This window comes from Haliaeetus leucocephalus, unplaced genomic scaffold, assembly GCF_000737465.1.
Source record: "Haliaeetus leucocephalus isolate CR32 unplaced genomic scaffold, Haliaeetus_leucocephalus-4.0 Scaffold151, whole genome shotgun sequence".
In the NCBI taxonomy this organism is placed as follows: Eukaryota; Metazoa; Chordata; class Aves; order Accipitriformes; family Accipitridae; genus Haliaeetus; species Haliaeetus leucocephalus.
Window position 1 is genome coordinate 2,252,806 of NW_010972587.1, and position 15,299 is coordinate 2,268,104.

The window sequence follows — 15,299 nt, forward strand, 5'->3', positions numbered from 1 at the left end:
TGGTAACTTACAGACTGGTCATGATGCCATGATGGCTACTGCTGTGCTCTTTGATATTCACCAATTGTATTTCATCTCCTTTTGCTGATGAAAGGACAAAATAGTCTGTGAGGCAATACTTTATTTCTTTCAAATACTGATTTTATAAGTAATGTTGAAAATAATTATCTTAAGGCTGTGTCCTTTATCTTGAAAGACAAAACAAACAAGTAGTGACTTAGGGGGAGTGGTGCTTTAGCAACAGAAGTTGTTTTACTGGAGGTTTGTTTTCTAGAAGTAGAGGTTTTGGGGTTTTTTTAAGTAAAATTTCTACTGGACTATACGTTTTGACCGGTCAAAAATACTACTTCTTCAGAAGAACATAGCATTTTGGAAACTGTATGGTCTTTTTTTTTTTCCTCATTCCCTTTTTGCTTTCTGTGCCAATAATTTCAGTTCTGATTGCATTTTGAAAAATGTTTGTCAGAACTTCTTCGAGTTTTTATTTACAGTGTGGCTTATAAGCTTGAATAGCTGTTGGTTTTGTGTTAAACAGGATATCTTATTAAATTTAGCCATTAGCTTATTTTTGGGGGGTTTTGTTGTTTTGTTTTTTTTTTTTTAAGGAGTGAGTGCTTTCTGGTTTTGTTCCTTTGAAATTGGTGAGGCTTAGTTTTTTAACTGTATTTTTTTACCTGATTGTTTAGTTGCGTACTCAAACCCTTGTAAATTTTTTCCTAGTTGTATGTGGATAATCGGAGATTTAAATGTTGTATATACTTGTCACCTGTGTTTCTAGTAAAAATACATGGTATTCTTTATAGAAATACTTACTTCCTGATTTCCTTTTCTTATCCACTTGCTCTCTGTGTACAGGTTAAACAGACTTTGCTCCTATTTTTATTTATAGAATTTTATACGTAGCCTCTTAAAGTTATCGTTGGTTCTTGTGTAAACTGAGATACAGCCTTAAATTTCTTAACATAATGCTCATTAAGATACTGTTAGTCATGTAGATTCAAATATAAAACATGCATGTTTAAGACTGGTTCTCTTCAGAGATCCAAGACACTGAATTACTTCTGCATTGCAGTATAAACCCTTCAAGATATTAGAGAAGGAAAGTGCAGGTCAGTGTGCATATACCTGAAGAAAATTGAATTCTTTCCAAAATAAGTATTTGACATGGGAAAGAAGCAACATGGTTTTGTTTAGGATTTAAATTATTTTGGTAATTGACTGCACAGGTCTTAAACATAATGGTTGCAGCATGCTAATTAGTCATGACGTTTATGCAGAAATACTGTCTCTTGTTCACTCAACTGTTCACTATGATGCCTTGCAATTAATATTGCAGACAGGCTTGGGGTGGGTGGGGGTGTTGAGGTGGCTTTCCGTTGTTTCCCTCACCCACCCCCACCCCCCTTAAGATCTGACATGCTGTGTACTTTCAGATTCATTTTAGCTTTAGAGGATGAATTACTAAGGAGCAGTTTGGAGCATAGAAGTTCCTCAATTTGATGTTCTCGTGGGATTTTTTTTTTCCCCCATGTTGGACAAAATATGATAAAGCGTCTCATTCTATTTGTATATTATGCACTTGTTAGTTCTTGAATCCTTTCTATAGCCCCAGTTATTGCAGTGGGTTCTAGGTTCTGGTATGAACTATGCCTGTGCTTAAATCTTATAAAGCTTCTTTGGAAATACACTAGTTTTACTGAAGTCTTTTGAAAATAGTAAGCAGTATACCTTTGATCCCAGTGAAACGGAGCATTTAAGTTGTAAAAATTCCCATCTTTTCATACCATGTAATGTGATTTTTACATGATTTCAGTGCTAACACTTTGGAGTGTATTCAAGTGATAGACTTTGGCCTCACCCTCTTGTATACTGTATTTTGTAATAGAAGATATTTTAAACTGTGCATATTATTATTACATTATGAAACAGACATTCCCTTGATCTTCAAATGTAAGAAAATGAGGAATGTGTGCGCTTTTATAAATACAAGTGATTGCAAATTCAGTTTCCTTACTACTGCAGGTGTCCTTTTTTAAAATATTTTAAAAAAAAGGAAAAAAAAAACCCCAAGCGTTTTAAAGGTGAAATACATTCCTATTTGCTAAACCTTAACGTTTTTATGACGATTACCAGCACTGCTGACTTTCTAAACAAAAGGCTCTATTGTCTTCCTGTACCATTCTGTTTCCTGATTCCCATTTTGCACAAGGATGTATGAGTAAACTATTCAAGAAATGGTTTTGAAATACAGGAGGGGGGCTTGTCTAAGTTGGAATGCAGAATTGCAATGCAAAATGTAAGGAAATGGATGCCTGTCAGAATGCCTGACTCCAAAGGATTTTATATATATATAGTAAACAGTTTCCTGATACTGGCAGGCCAAAGAGTCTGTTGAATACTTGAGTTTCTGGAGACCTATATTTCTCAACAAGGTAAGATGGTATCCTAGCAAATGTGGATTTTAATACATTTTCAGCAGAGGTACTTAGTTAATCTATAATTTTAGGGATCATTTCATCCTTTTTAGATGTTATACTTGAAATATTGCATAACTTTTAGCTTTCATGGGTTTCTTTTTTTTCAGCCTTTAGGAGACTGTTAAGCAATTTGCTGTCCAACTTTTGTGTTGGTCTTAAACTGCAATAGTAGTTTGCCTTGTATTGAAGAAATAAAGACCATTTTTATATTAAAAAATACTTTTGTCTGTCTTCATTTCAGCTTGTCTAATATCTTTGCAGTGCCCATTATTGTTAGTCTTTTCAAATTTTCAGACATTAAAACAGCGTGGTCATTCTAATGTTGTTATAGCTAGATTCTGTGCTGTAATTATTTCTGAATCTAGAAACAGCTTTGTTCATACTAGCTCTTGTCCTCAACTGATCTTTAAAGACTTTTTGCAGAGTTTAAAATTAGTGAGAAGTGCAGACCTTTTCTTATTTTAAGCCAACCTTTTTTTTTTTTTTTGGTCAGGACTTTTTTTTGGTCAGGCATTTTTCTGTAAAATGCAGCGATCCATGTGTAATACATCAACTGAAGGAAAAAAACAAAAGCATGCTGCAATTTCAGTCTCTTAAAATTACATTTTCACAATCAAACATTAGTGTACTAATGTTTGGGAGCTGTGGGCTTGCTAGATAGGAGGCATTAAACCAGTGATGATAAAACTTAATCTGTCTTCTTGAGTTGAGTAAATCTGGCAAATGTTAAATCATTACAAAGCATGTGTGTGTTAAACACAGCGGTGGTAAAACAGCTGTACGGCAGGCTGAACTGTTGTCAGCTCATCTCATGCAGACAGTTGGTCTGGTACCAATGACAATATCCTTCCTGCAATGATGTAAAACTACTTTTGGCACTGGGGTTTCATCAGCAAATGTTTTACTCTGCTGCTAAATCGGAACATTGTATTACATAAACCACACATCTGTATGTGGTATACAAAGTCATTAGTGTTGCCATACTCTGCCATGCTAGTGGTGAACTTTCCATCATTCATAGTATTCATTGAAGTTCATTTACTGTAGCACAAAATGAGCTCTATCCGTTGTACCATCTTAGATTGCTGGTACCGTTTTGCAGTGTTGTTGGCTCCAGCGTTGGTCTGTGACGAGCCTCCAGCATTTGGCAATGGTAAGATTATGTAAGAATGCTGGCTTTCATTTGGGAAAAATATTTTTTTCTAATATTTATAGCTTCAAAAAGAAGACTGAAATGCAATCTGATTGGCTTGGAAAATCACAACATTCATGATTTCATTTAAACCCGTTTTTTGAATGAACGAAGGTGGGCGATTGTACAGGTCTGTGTAGAGGAAACAAAACGCTCATTAGAAAATGAACCCGAATTTCTCTGGCTAGTGCTCTAAACCTGTAGTAACGGAAATAACATTCACTTATTCTAAAGGGCTCAGACGTTAATTGTTCAAAATAGCAAGCAACAGGATAGCAAAACTAACTTGGCTGCTGATTATTTACTGCACTGTGTCTGAATTTCACAGTTAACCCAAGTTTTTAACGATGTGTTTGTTGTAGCCTGGCTTCATTGACCAAGTGAAGGTTTGGACAGAGGTGGAAGGAGTGTTGAGCTGTGGCTGGTGGGGCTTGGGGGACTCCAGGCTTCCTTCTGGGTGGAGAGCACAGGGGAAAATCATTGCTAACTCTTGATTTTTAAAGTATCCTGTTGCAATTTTCCTCCAGGTTAGGGTGTTCAGCAGTTCCCATTGCTGAATGGGAGAGAATTGTAAAGCATCCTGTCCCCGAAAACATAGGATGTATACTCTTAAGATAAACACAGCGAGGATTCAGTAGTACATGGATGAATTCATTGTCTAAGTGTTTGAGCATAGGCCAACTAACCAGGATGCCAGATCACTGAGGTATGATTTGAAACGGTATCAGAAGAATGAGGAAGGTAAGCACTCTGACTACGGGGTTTTTTCCTTCCACATAGACTCTCTGGGGAAAATACCGTCCCTTGAGTTGGAGTCAAGGAAATAATTTGATAACGCTTATTAGGAAAACTGTTTCTTGCGCAGTTCTACTTGCAAGAACCTTGCCTCCAACCTTTTTCAGTGCCTTCTCTGTAGCTGCTGCGGATGGGAAGGCCCAGAGCTTGAGGTGAGCTGGAGGGGAGAGATCTTGCTGGAATCCAGGCTTCAGCAGAAGATTATTATCCTTGCTCGTTCCTCCCTCCAGTGCCTCGCAATGTGGAAACTGGTGTAGAAGCCTCCTCTCTGCCACCTCTTGCTGCAGGCTGACTGGCCTCCCATCTACCTTATCCAAAACCCAAAATGACCCACATCAGGATTAAACCTGTTCCTGAGCACAGCTGTACTTGGCTGAGTAACATCCCTGTGTGGCCCTTAATATTGACTGGGAGGTTTTGGGGAGGAGAGGGAGGTGGAAGGCCTTTGTGGGGTTTAGCAGGGGAGCCCAAAATAGTCACCTCTGTGAGCTGCGTGTTCTTGCACCAGCTGCAACTGCAGGGAGATTTCTGGGCTGCAGGAACTTGCTGTGAGGTAGCTCCCGAGTTCTTGTGCAGATGTTCTGCTGTGGGTTTCGCAGCCCAGGCAGGGGGACCACGATGTCCCCAGGATGTCTTTATGCGAAGAGAAAGTCTTCCTTTCTGCTCTTGCACCCGTTCTGACCCAGCCTCCCTGAAGGCACTGCTGAACTTTCTCCTCTTGCAAAGCCCTCGCCTTGCTTCATTTCCTGTTATTAAAGGAGTGTTCCTGATCGGGGAGAGGTTTATAGTTCTTAAAATTTGTCTCGATGGAAATGAAAGATGTCTAAGCACCTGCTGGGAAGCAGACATTGAGTAAGCAGTTGGGAGCGTCCTTTTTGACCCGTTACGTTTGGGGTGGGAAGAGATGCTCGGGTTCAGAGTATTAACGCTGTTCTCTACCTTTTTATTCTCCCCTGGTTCGTCTTTCAAACCGTTTCCTAATATTGCAGCTGGTCCAGGGGAGATGGTAAGTTGCACAAGAGAGGAGGAGCAGAAAGCAAATCGAACACCAGAATCAGCAAGGCAAAGTCTGTATGAAGCCATGGAAGGTAAGTTTGTCCAGTGCAGGCTGAGAGGAAGGCAGAGGTATATGTGTACCTTATGCTCATGAAGATACCTTTTTTAGAAACATTGCTACAGGAAAATCAGATCTAGGCACCTGAGTGTCTTTATGCCCAACTTACCCTGAAATGCTAGACTATAACAAATCATGACATGCCAGGCAAGGAAACACTGATTTAATAATTATGGGGCCAGAACCTCTGTTTTGCGTTGGGAATTACCTGAGTCCTCTTGAAGGCCTGTAGCATCACACTTGGAAACGGTCAACTGAGAAAGGATGTTTGCCAGGTTAACCTCTGCATTTTCCCAAAGATAACCACCCAGTAGCATAGCTGTTAGAGGCATGTAGTCTCCACACTCAATGCCTCTGACAGTGGGTTTGGCGTATCCTGAAGTAGTTAAAGCACGACACTACTGGATTTTCTGAATGCATCTTGGCTAACAACAGAGATCACTCCAAACATAGTGAAGAATTTAATTTTAAAGAGTTGATGCTCATTCATGTCTGATGAAGGTGAGACCACTGCTGCTCAGGACAGTTTGTCATGTAAGAGATGGACAGATTAACTGGGACTGCAAGAGGAAGAAAATATATCAGTCACATTGCATTTTTATCTATTTTACCTCTTCAAAGATAAAGAGGGAAGTGATTGCTTCTGAAAAATGTGAGTAAATGGCTGCAAACGGGGAAATGATAAGCCTGCTCCCCATCCAAGAGAAGTAACTTGTTGGGAGATGTACAAGAGCCTTTAGAGAGGCAACAGGCCAAAGTGAGAGTGAGGTGGGAATATATTTCCTTCCTTAGGCTGGAGATGAAAGGAGGGGTTTGTGAAAGGTGCAGAAGCAGCTTGATGGAGTGGCAGCTACGGCAGGGCAGCATGTTTGTTTTCAAGGATGTTGCAAGCTGAGCGGTGCAGTGCTGTCCCTGGGCTGAGGGAGGGAGAAGGGCTGGTGCTAAATGAAACAGGTTAAGGTTTTTTGTGCTGGGCAGATTTTTGCTGGTTAAGTTTGAGCTGGAAGTGAGCCAGAGAAGAAACTCAACTCTTTTTTTTCATGTAACATAATGCATAATATTACAGAAAACAATGAGATGCTGGTCAGTTCATGCTCTTAGTACTGAGACACATATGTGGTATTCAAGGAGCTGATCAAAAGTTTTCTACCTTTCTTACTCTGCTCTTTTTCTGCTCCTGGAGAGGTGGTGTGAAAAACAGTTGCAGACCATTTTTATTTGTAGAAATACAGGTCTTTTTGCTGTGGGTAGAAGATTGCTATCCCTTTTAATTATCTGTTTATCCATCTCTTCTGAATGACTTGCAGAAAATTGTTAGCACTCTGCTTCCCATCAGACTGCAGCAGCTGTAAGTCTTGTATACCTTGTGGCCTTTGTGTAAGTGGGAAATAGAGTTAATTGCTTCTCAAACAGTGTTTCCCAATTTTACAGAAATGACCCAGTGTAAACAGGTGGTTTTTAAAAAATAAATAAATTAATTAAAAAATTTGCTGAACATTTTTTTCCAAAACACTTTAATCTACTCAGCACTGGCACTCACTGAGTAGATTTTCTCTTATCCTGTATATTAATGGTGAAATTTGGCCCCTAGGTGTTATGTCACACACAAGGAAGGATACGTTCAAAATGGTGCAGATGTGTACAAGTGGTGGAAAAGGGTCTCCTCGTGCCATCTAGCGGCATGAAAAAAACCTCTCCGCTTCACTCATCATCTCATGAATTCTGATATCTGTGACCCTTCTTTGTCTAATTACTGTGATATCCACACATTGGTCATCCCACATACCCACCTCCTTATGAATTCTGAGCTTTGTCAGCAGAACTAGATGTGGTAATTTGCAACTGCCCTAAATTTAAGAAGATGGCAGTTGCTTCTCCCCCTTTTTCCACAAAATAACAAGCTGTATTGGGGGTTTTTTGTCCTTGCCTTGACACCTCATGAAAAAGCCCATGTTTCTTGCCTTATTTTCTGCATATTATCTTGAATGCCTTTTGAGTGCGCTGCTCTTTAAATTCCTGTGCGTGTTTTCCTATATAATACACTCAGAGAGAAAGAAATACTTTAATGCTCAGAAGCCTTTCTTTGACGCTGAAAACAGTGGAAGATACGGTCCACACTGGCAAATAAAATGTTGGCTGTCATTGAAGGCATCTCCCAAACCCAGCAGAAGATGGGTGGGTTCCCATGTGGAACAGGCAGCATTTGCCTCTGAAGGACCCGGGAGCTTGACAGAGTTACTGTATTTCAGAATGGTTAAACTGATGCTTAAAACTGGTTTCTAGAGCTCGCTGGTATCCCCTTTCCCTGTTTAGACCTCTCCTTCTTTTTGACAGACAGGCAGCTACCCTCGCCACCTTTTACAATCTGCAGGCTGTGCCTCACTTCAAAAATCCGTGGCTCGGCCTGGATGTGTTACAGCTCCGCGCTGGTGGGAGGGGATGAAAACAGTGACCATTCATCCCAAACAGAATCCTCATTCATGGGTCAAGCTGTAAGGGACTTGGGCTCCCACCTCAAAAAGTTAATTGGAGCCTATACGTAATTAAAACTGCAGTTCTCACTTTCCTAAATCATTCAGCCTGGAATCTTTGCAAGATGTAGGTCCACAGCCCCCATTTTCTCAAAGACCTGTAGCGTAAGGGTAACTAAAATGGTGAACGGTGTAGAATGGGCAACAGAGCCCTGCAGAAGAAACTGTTGGAAATCGTATCTAAATTGTGTGGTGGGTTCTTTTGTTAATATATAAAGTACTTTGAATGAAAAGGGTCAGAGAAGGCCAAAGTTTTATTAGCGGCTGTAAAAACAGATGAGAGTGATTAGCCTTTTTCTCTACAAGCAAAACTGTATTTTGAGCTTCTCTGTGTAAGTATAAATTCTCCATGATGATTAAAGCTATCTGCTGGCTGGCTTCCATCTCAGCTGGAGTCCAGGAAAATTTTCTCAGTGTTTCCTTCACAGTGGTAACAGTATAATACTTCAGAAAAATAACTTTTTTTTCTGTCAAGTGGGATCCCTACTGTGCCCTCCTAATTTTAAGTTATCCCTTGACTGTTCCATTCAGTTATTTATAATATTAAAAAAGTAATTTTATGCCTTTTACTCAAAATGAATTTAGAAATAAAACTCTTAACCTCTACGTTATAACCTTCTTCAGCATTTATTTGTTATAATTACAGCAATAACTAGCTCAGATTTTTAACTGAGGGGCTTGGGTGCATTACTGAAGCAGAAGGGAAGGTTTCTGAAAATTCAAGTCTTTATTTAGAAAATTGGCAAGTTGCCAAAACCAAAAAAGTGTTACCACCAAATTAAATTAATAGTCTGTTAAAACCATCAGGGCTAGCAAGAGAGGTGGTGGTATAGCATTTATTGCTGGAGCCAGGTTTGCGCTGCCTCCAGCTGTGCCTGATCCTTGGAGCAGGCGGCCTCTTCCCCCACTCAGGTTTGTCCTTTCCAGGACTGGAAGAAGTTTGAGGAAAGTCTTACATGACACTTCTGCGAGGTCGAGTCCTGTGGGATTGTATGTAATACCCTTACAAAGAATAAAAATGTTCCCACCTCTTTTTAACTTGAAAAAAATTGGCAAATTTAAAACCACAATTCTGGAATTAAATCTTGGATTGAGCTAACCTGGGTAAGGATGCTGAGGCACCTGGTAATTTTGCTGAGGGTTGGAAGTTGCTCTTTATTTATCAACTCTGCCAATATCCATGTGCCATCTGAAGGAGCTGTGAAATGTAAAGGCGGCTGGCAGGTGAAGGACTCAGCCCTGTGAGGAGCAGCCAGCTTGCCTGTGCACGGCTCACTTCTTTCACAGCAGTGGTGTATGGTAAAGCTTCAGCTAAACTGCACGCTTGGGCAGAGGCTGGGCTCAGCAGTTACGTCGTGGTGGCAGATCAGGTGCAGCAGCCCCTGAAATAGGTTGGTAGAAGCAGGTTCAGCACCTGTGTGCTTCAGGGCACTCCCAGCCCTTTGCTATAGACAGGAACCTGGGTAACATGGTCTAGTTCAAACAATCCCGTCCATTTCCAGCCCTTCCCATGTCATTTTGTTACGCAGATTTTTTTCATTCCACTTGTACCTAGAAAGGTTTTCTGCCGTAGCTGGCCCTGTGCCACAACCTACTTGTGACTCTGAAAGTGACTGCTTTGAAGACTGCTCCATTTGAGGTGATTTCCTTTATTTCAGTAGGCATAGAGCACGCATCCAGTGCCAGTTGCTCTACTTCCGCCACTTTTCTTTCTTTTCTTTTTTTAAATGTGCTTCCATGCTGGTAACAATGCTCAAGCCTGTGAATATTCAGAGAGTGAACCCATTAAGTATTCTCTTGGTGATCCAATCTTTGTATGAGGTTTTTAAAAAAATTTACGTTATTTTTTCATTCTCCCATAGCAGTCTTCTCTATGACAAGTCATGCCCAACATGGCAAAGTAAAGGTAAAAGGGGCTGGGAGTGGGGTGGGTGTCTTTTAGCTTTGCATACATCATTGCAAGGCCACAGGAGAAAGCAAAGTAGCAATACAGACTGGAAAATACCACCTAGGACATGAAGTTCAGTCCCGTCCTGGTGCAGCCAACCGTGTCTTACAACCCTTTCTGAGATTTATCTTACAACCTGATAGGATGTAATTTACATCCTGAAGTTCTTCTTGGCTAGATTATATTAACTTGATCTTGTGCTGATACTGTTCTCTCTCTGTAGTTATTTCCCTTCCCATTGTACTTAACCCCTTAAGGCATTAACAACAACTAGTTAATACTTCCTCTGCCTTTATTTTGGTAAATTTTTTTAAGGAGGCTCTTGCCTTCTTCAGGACAGTGTCGTGGTTTAACCCCAGCCAGCAACTAAGCACCACGCAGCCGCTCACTCACTCCCCCCACACCCAGTGGGATGGCGGAGAAAATCGTGAACAGAAGCAAAACTCGTGGGTTGAGATAAGAACAGTTTAATAGAACAGAAAAGAAGAAACTAATAATGATAATGATACTAATAAAATGACAACAGTAATAATAAAAGGATTGGAATGTACAAATGATGCACAATGCAATTGCTCACCACCCGCCGATTGACGCTCAGCTAGTCCCCGGGCGGCAATCCCCCTGCCCCCGCCCCCCCCCCAGTTTATATACTGGGCATGACATCACATGGTATGGAATACCCCTGTGGCCAGTTGGGGTCAGCTGTCCTGGCTGTGTCCCCTCCCAACTCCTTGTGCCCCTCCAGCTTTCTCGCTGGCTGGGCTTGAGAAGCTGAAAAATCCTTGACTTTAGACTAAGTATTACTTAGCGACAACTGAAAACATCAGTGTGTTATCAATGTTCTTCTCATACCTAACTCAAAACATAGCACTGTACCAGCTACTAGGAAGACAATTAACTCTATCCCAGCTGAAACCAGGACAGACAGACTGTATTACACCCACTTGCCCCATTCTTGCATATTTGCCTTTCAGTTCATTTTTCCTATAACAGAAGAGAATATATATTCCTTTAACAGAAACACGCACGCTTTTCCAGATGGGGTCTTAACAGAGTTTGTATGGTGGCATTAGCTTTTAGTCCATTGACTGCAATCATCTTCCCTGCTGCAGCCTCCTGGGGATCCTGTCATCAGCTGGGGTACATAGTCTTGTCAGATATTTTCTACAGATAAGTTTTTGGTGCTCCTAAATCCTGTCCTGTTCCTGCTATGCCATTTTCTAGATCATTCAGTTGTTCCTGTTCCTCATTGTCCTCTATTAATTCTAAGTTTGTATTTTTAACAAATACTAGCCTATTTTCATCTTGTCTTTAGTGGCCATTTAATTCTTCGATCTCTTTTCTTCCCATTCTGTTGATACCACTGGAACTGGAGTTGCCACAATTTGGCAGTGAAAGCTGTCTGGCTGAAATCCTCACACCTCTCGCTGTTCCTGCCAGTCCGTCTTACTGTTTGGAGTCATTCCTTAAACACTAGAGAGGAGCATCCTTGTCACTGAATTTGCATTTTATTGCTCCTGCTATGTAGTTACTTTGAAATAACCTATAGACACTCCAATCAATTTTGCTGGTGTTTCCAGCACATCTTTGTCCTTCACAAAGCTTGTTTAAAGTATCATACTTTTTTTTTATAATCTTGGCAAACTGTTCAGCTGTCCATCACAAACCAAACAGGAACATTTGGGGCAGGCTGACATCAAGTGAGAGGCAGATGGAGTGGTTATCTAGCCCAACAGAACTAAGAAATAACAAAGCTGCAGTGAACAGTGTTGTGGGATTTGTATAGGCACACCCTAAGCAGTTTGCCAAAGCCACTCCACAGCACTTCACTTGTAAAATAAGTCATAGTTAACCTTCCCCATGAATGGCGTGCAGAATTGTCACGGCATTTCCTGCTGCTTTACTACGGTGAAATGATAAGAGATGGCAGAGTAGCACTTTTTGCTGTAGGTGCTCTGCCATCTGAGCAGTGATTGCACTTGCATCTGCACACTCGAAATGAGGGATGCTCTCTGCGGATCGGTAGCACAGGCGGTGATGTTTGGTTACTGTCCTGCCTGTTCATTAATGTCACCTAGGAGGGCATCAGCCCATCCAAAGAACATGGCCAAGCTGGAGCAAAGCTGCTTATTTTCTGTACATCATCAAGCTTTTGCTACTGATCTGACTGTTGCCTCCCAGGTACTTACGTGTGGCTCATTAGATCTTTATTTCTCTAGGATTTGGAGTCAGAACTGCCAAATTAGAAGGGAACATGTAGTGAGGAATTTACCCAGTAGCTCCAGATCTTCCTTTAATGATGATGCTTCTTGTGAACGTTTCTGTGCGTGTGAACGTAGAATTGCCTTCACTGTTTTCTCTCTTTCATGCACTCAGGAATGTTTTCAATACCAGAGGAAAAGAGGAGCAATCTTCTCGGCACAGGGGGAGTTGTCACACCTGCAAAATAAAGGATGATAATAGTATTGTATAAATAATAAATGAAGGTTCACAGCCTCCAGGTCTGAAAGACAGCCAGAAACTGTTTATTAGGCTTCTTTAAATGCAACCTTTGAAAAAAAATAAAGGTGTTCCTGGCCAAGATACTACTAGTTAGTATTCTCATGGTAGGAGAGTGTTAGACTGACTGGGTGAGTGACAATCAATTAAGGCAGTTTCTTCTCTTCTGCTTTGCTTCCTGCACCCCAAAGAAATGAAGGAGAAAGGGGTGTCTTCCACCCATCATGAAGACTAAGGCTGGAAAATACTCTTCGACTCCAGCCGCAGGATTGCCTCGAGGCATCTGTGGGTTGTGAATGCAGTCACTTAGCCCTGACAAAAGCATATCCTGAATAACATGTTTCAGGTTTATAGAATCAGCCTGAACTGAAAGTAACAGTAACGCTTTCAAGTTTTACTTCCTTTGGGATGTGTGGGTGTTATTTCCCAGCTCAAAACGTAAAGTGGAGCAACTATACAGAAGACCTAGAAAATTGGTTAGTTCCCAGATGACTGTAGTTGGAGATAATTTTGGGGAGATTTGCCCATAAATATTATAATTTTCAGTCAATGCTCTGGTGAATAATTTTGCTTCAGCTTTCTGAGCTTTCCTTGGAAGCCAGACAAAACCTCCCTTTGTATCCCCCTCAGAAACTGTAGCTTCCTGAGGAATAAGAATATCCTAAAACAATCAAAGCAGTATTGTTTTCCAGAATTGCCCCACAGCCTGAAAGAACAGATCTGAGGGGCGCAAATGGGATGTTGAATGCCAAAGTTTTAACGTGATGTTTAAAATGTTAGTATTGCTAATTACTTTAAATGCTCATTATTTCAGTGAAGTTTGCAGCCAGTGTGCTTGCCCTGCATTCTCACACTGTGCATATTTATTGAAAATGCCTATAGCTACCCAGACATTCAGTTCCTCCCCTGGCAACTCTTAGGGCAGTTGTGATGAGCAGGACAGGACCTTTCTTAGAGGTAACCTTTCACAAAGGAAAATTTTACTTTTCATTAAATAGAGAAAAAAGGGAGAGAATAGATGTATTTCATTTTTCCCAATAGCAAAGCTAATTGCATTAAAAAGTGGTTATAGGAGTCGCAAGGAATAAATAGCTGGGTTCATTTCTACAGGAAGAAAGCCTAGGAGCTCTAAATCTATACGGACATGCCATTGTTTAAAACAACTCTACAAGTGCTGTTCCTCTCCTCAAAAATACAGCAGCCTGTGGTTGGCGTGAGGTGGCTGATGGCCACTCGTGCAGCTGCTGTACTTTGAGCTTTTTCCCACTGCAATGGCAACTGTCCCCAGGGGTTGTTGCTCTCGGGGAGCGTATCGCTGCAGATGTGCCACCACCAGTCCCTCCTCTCCCCTTCCCTCGTCAGCAGCTGGAGCGTTCCTGCTGGTTCCTTGGGTGGGTGTCCTGAAAAACTCTTCCCAGCCCAGCTCAGAGCAGGGAGGAATGGTCCTGGAGCATCTCCAGCTGTGGGAGACCCCCGCTCCCTCTCCTGGCTGCAGGCAGAGGCTGGGGGATGTCCAGCCGTGTGAAGAAGCGAGGGGAACACCGTTCCCCACAAAATACCGACAAAGAAGGGATCAGCAGACAGACTAGAGGACAAGACCGGCAAGGCTACTCCCTTCCACTGCAGTGCTGTGGGCAACAGCAGGCTAAGACCATGCAGTTGTTTGCAAGTTGGAGGTAGAAGGGTACGAGGCCATGGGCCGTGGAGAAGGTGCGGATGGTGGTGATGGGCTGGCATGGAGGGAGGGGGGTAAAGGAGGTTTGGGATTTTGTTTCCTTTTAATTTAAGCAGGTGCGGGCAGGGTGATTTGGAGGGCATCACCCTTAAGAACACGCTTCATGGGCACATTGCAAAAATTCCTGCCACGCATTGCTGACAGACAGACTTCATAGGAATTTGCAGCATCGGTTCAAACAGGAGTCAAATTCCTGCTGTGGCTGTGCTTATTCACCTTCGTAACGGGCAAGGTGTTTCCCCCGGTCGTGCTGCAGGCTGCGATTTAAAGGCCTTCATTCCTGTGCACGGCCATAGCTGGAGAGGAGTGAAGCAATCTCTGATTACACAGCTTTGCAGGTTGACAGGACGTGAGGCCATGGGCACAACCAAACGCAGGAGGTTCCCTCTGAACGTGAGGAAACACTTTTTCACCAGGAGGGTGACCGAGCACTGGCACAGGTTGCCCAGGGAGGCTGTGGAGTCTCTCTCCACCCTTAGGAGATATTCAAAAGCCGTCTGGACACAGTCCTGGGCAGCCCGATCCTGGTGACCCTGCTTGGGCAGGCAGGTTGGAGCAGATGACTTCCAGAGGTCCCTTCCCGCCTCAGCCATCCTGTGACACCCTGAAGTTCAAAGTGTGGCTTCAAGTACCCCATTTGTTACTCAGCAGTAAAACAGGCAGATCAGCCGGGTTGGTTCATCTGCGGCTGGCAGGGGAAGGAGGCGGTAACGGTGAATATTTCTGCTCAACCAACGGAAAGCTACGCGTTTCTGCATTGGTATTTAGAAATACTAATGGCGGAGTGCGCGACAGGAGCGTCTCTTCAGATTTATTTTTTTTTCCCCTCCCTGTTGGTGACAGCGCAGTTCTGGTTATGAGAGGATAGAGGATACGATCCCCTTATGCGAGGATAAGAATAGCGAGGAAACCAAACCCCAGCTGGAAGGCTGAGAAGGCTTTGCCCGCCTTTTTCCAGTCAGTCAGTCAGTCAGGGCGGTTCCCGCCCCGCCGGCGGCGCGCGGCCGG

At 42.3% G+C, this 15,299-nt stretch overlaps 1 protein-coding gene across 1 annotated transcript in view; it reads left to right on the forward strand.

The window, feature by feature from the left end:
* The first annotated feature begins 5,522 nt into the window (after window positions 1-5,522).
* The window catches only part of YEATS4 (YEATS domain containing 4), a 15,128-nt gene continuing 5,351 nt past the window's right edge, over window positions 5,523-15,299 (forward strand). The window contains exon 1 of the mRNA XM_010561759.1: window positions 5,523-5,552. Coding sequence (XP_010560061.1) covers window positions 5,538-5,552 — 15 coding nt within the window. The 5' untranslated portion in view covers window positions 5,523-5,537. The remainder of the gene's footprint in view (window positions 5,553-15,299) is intronic.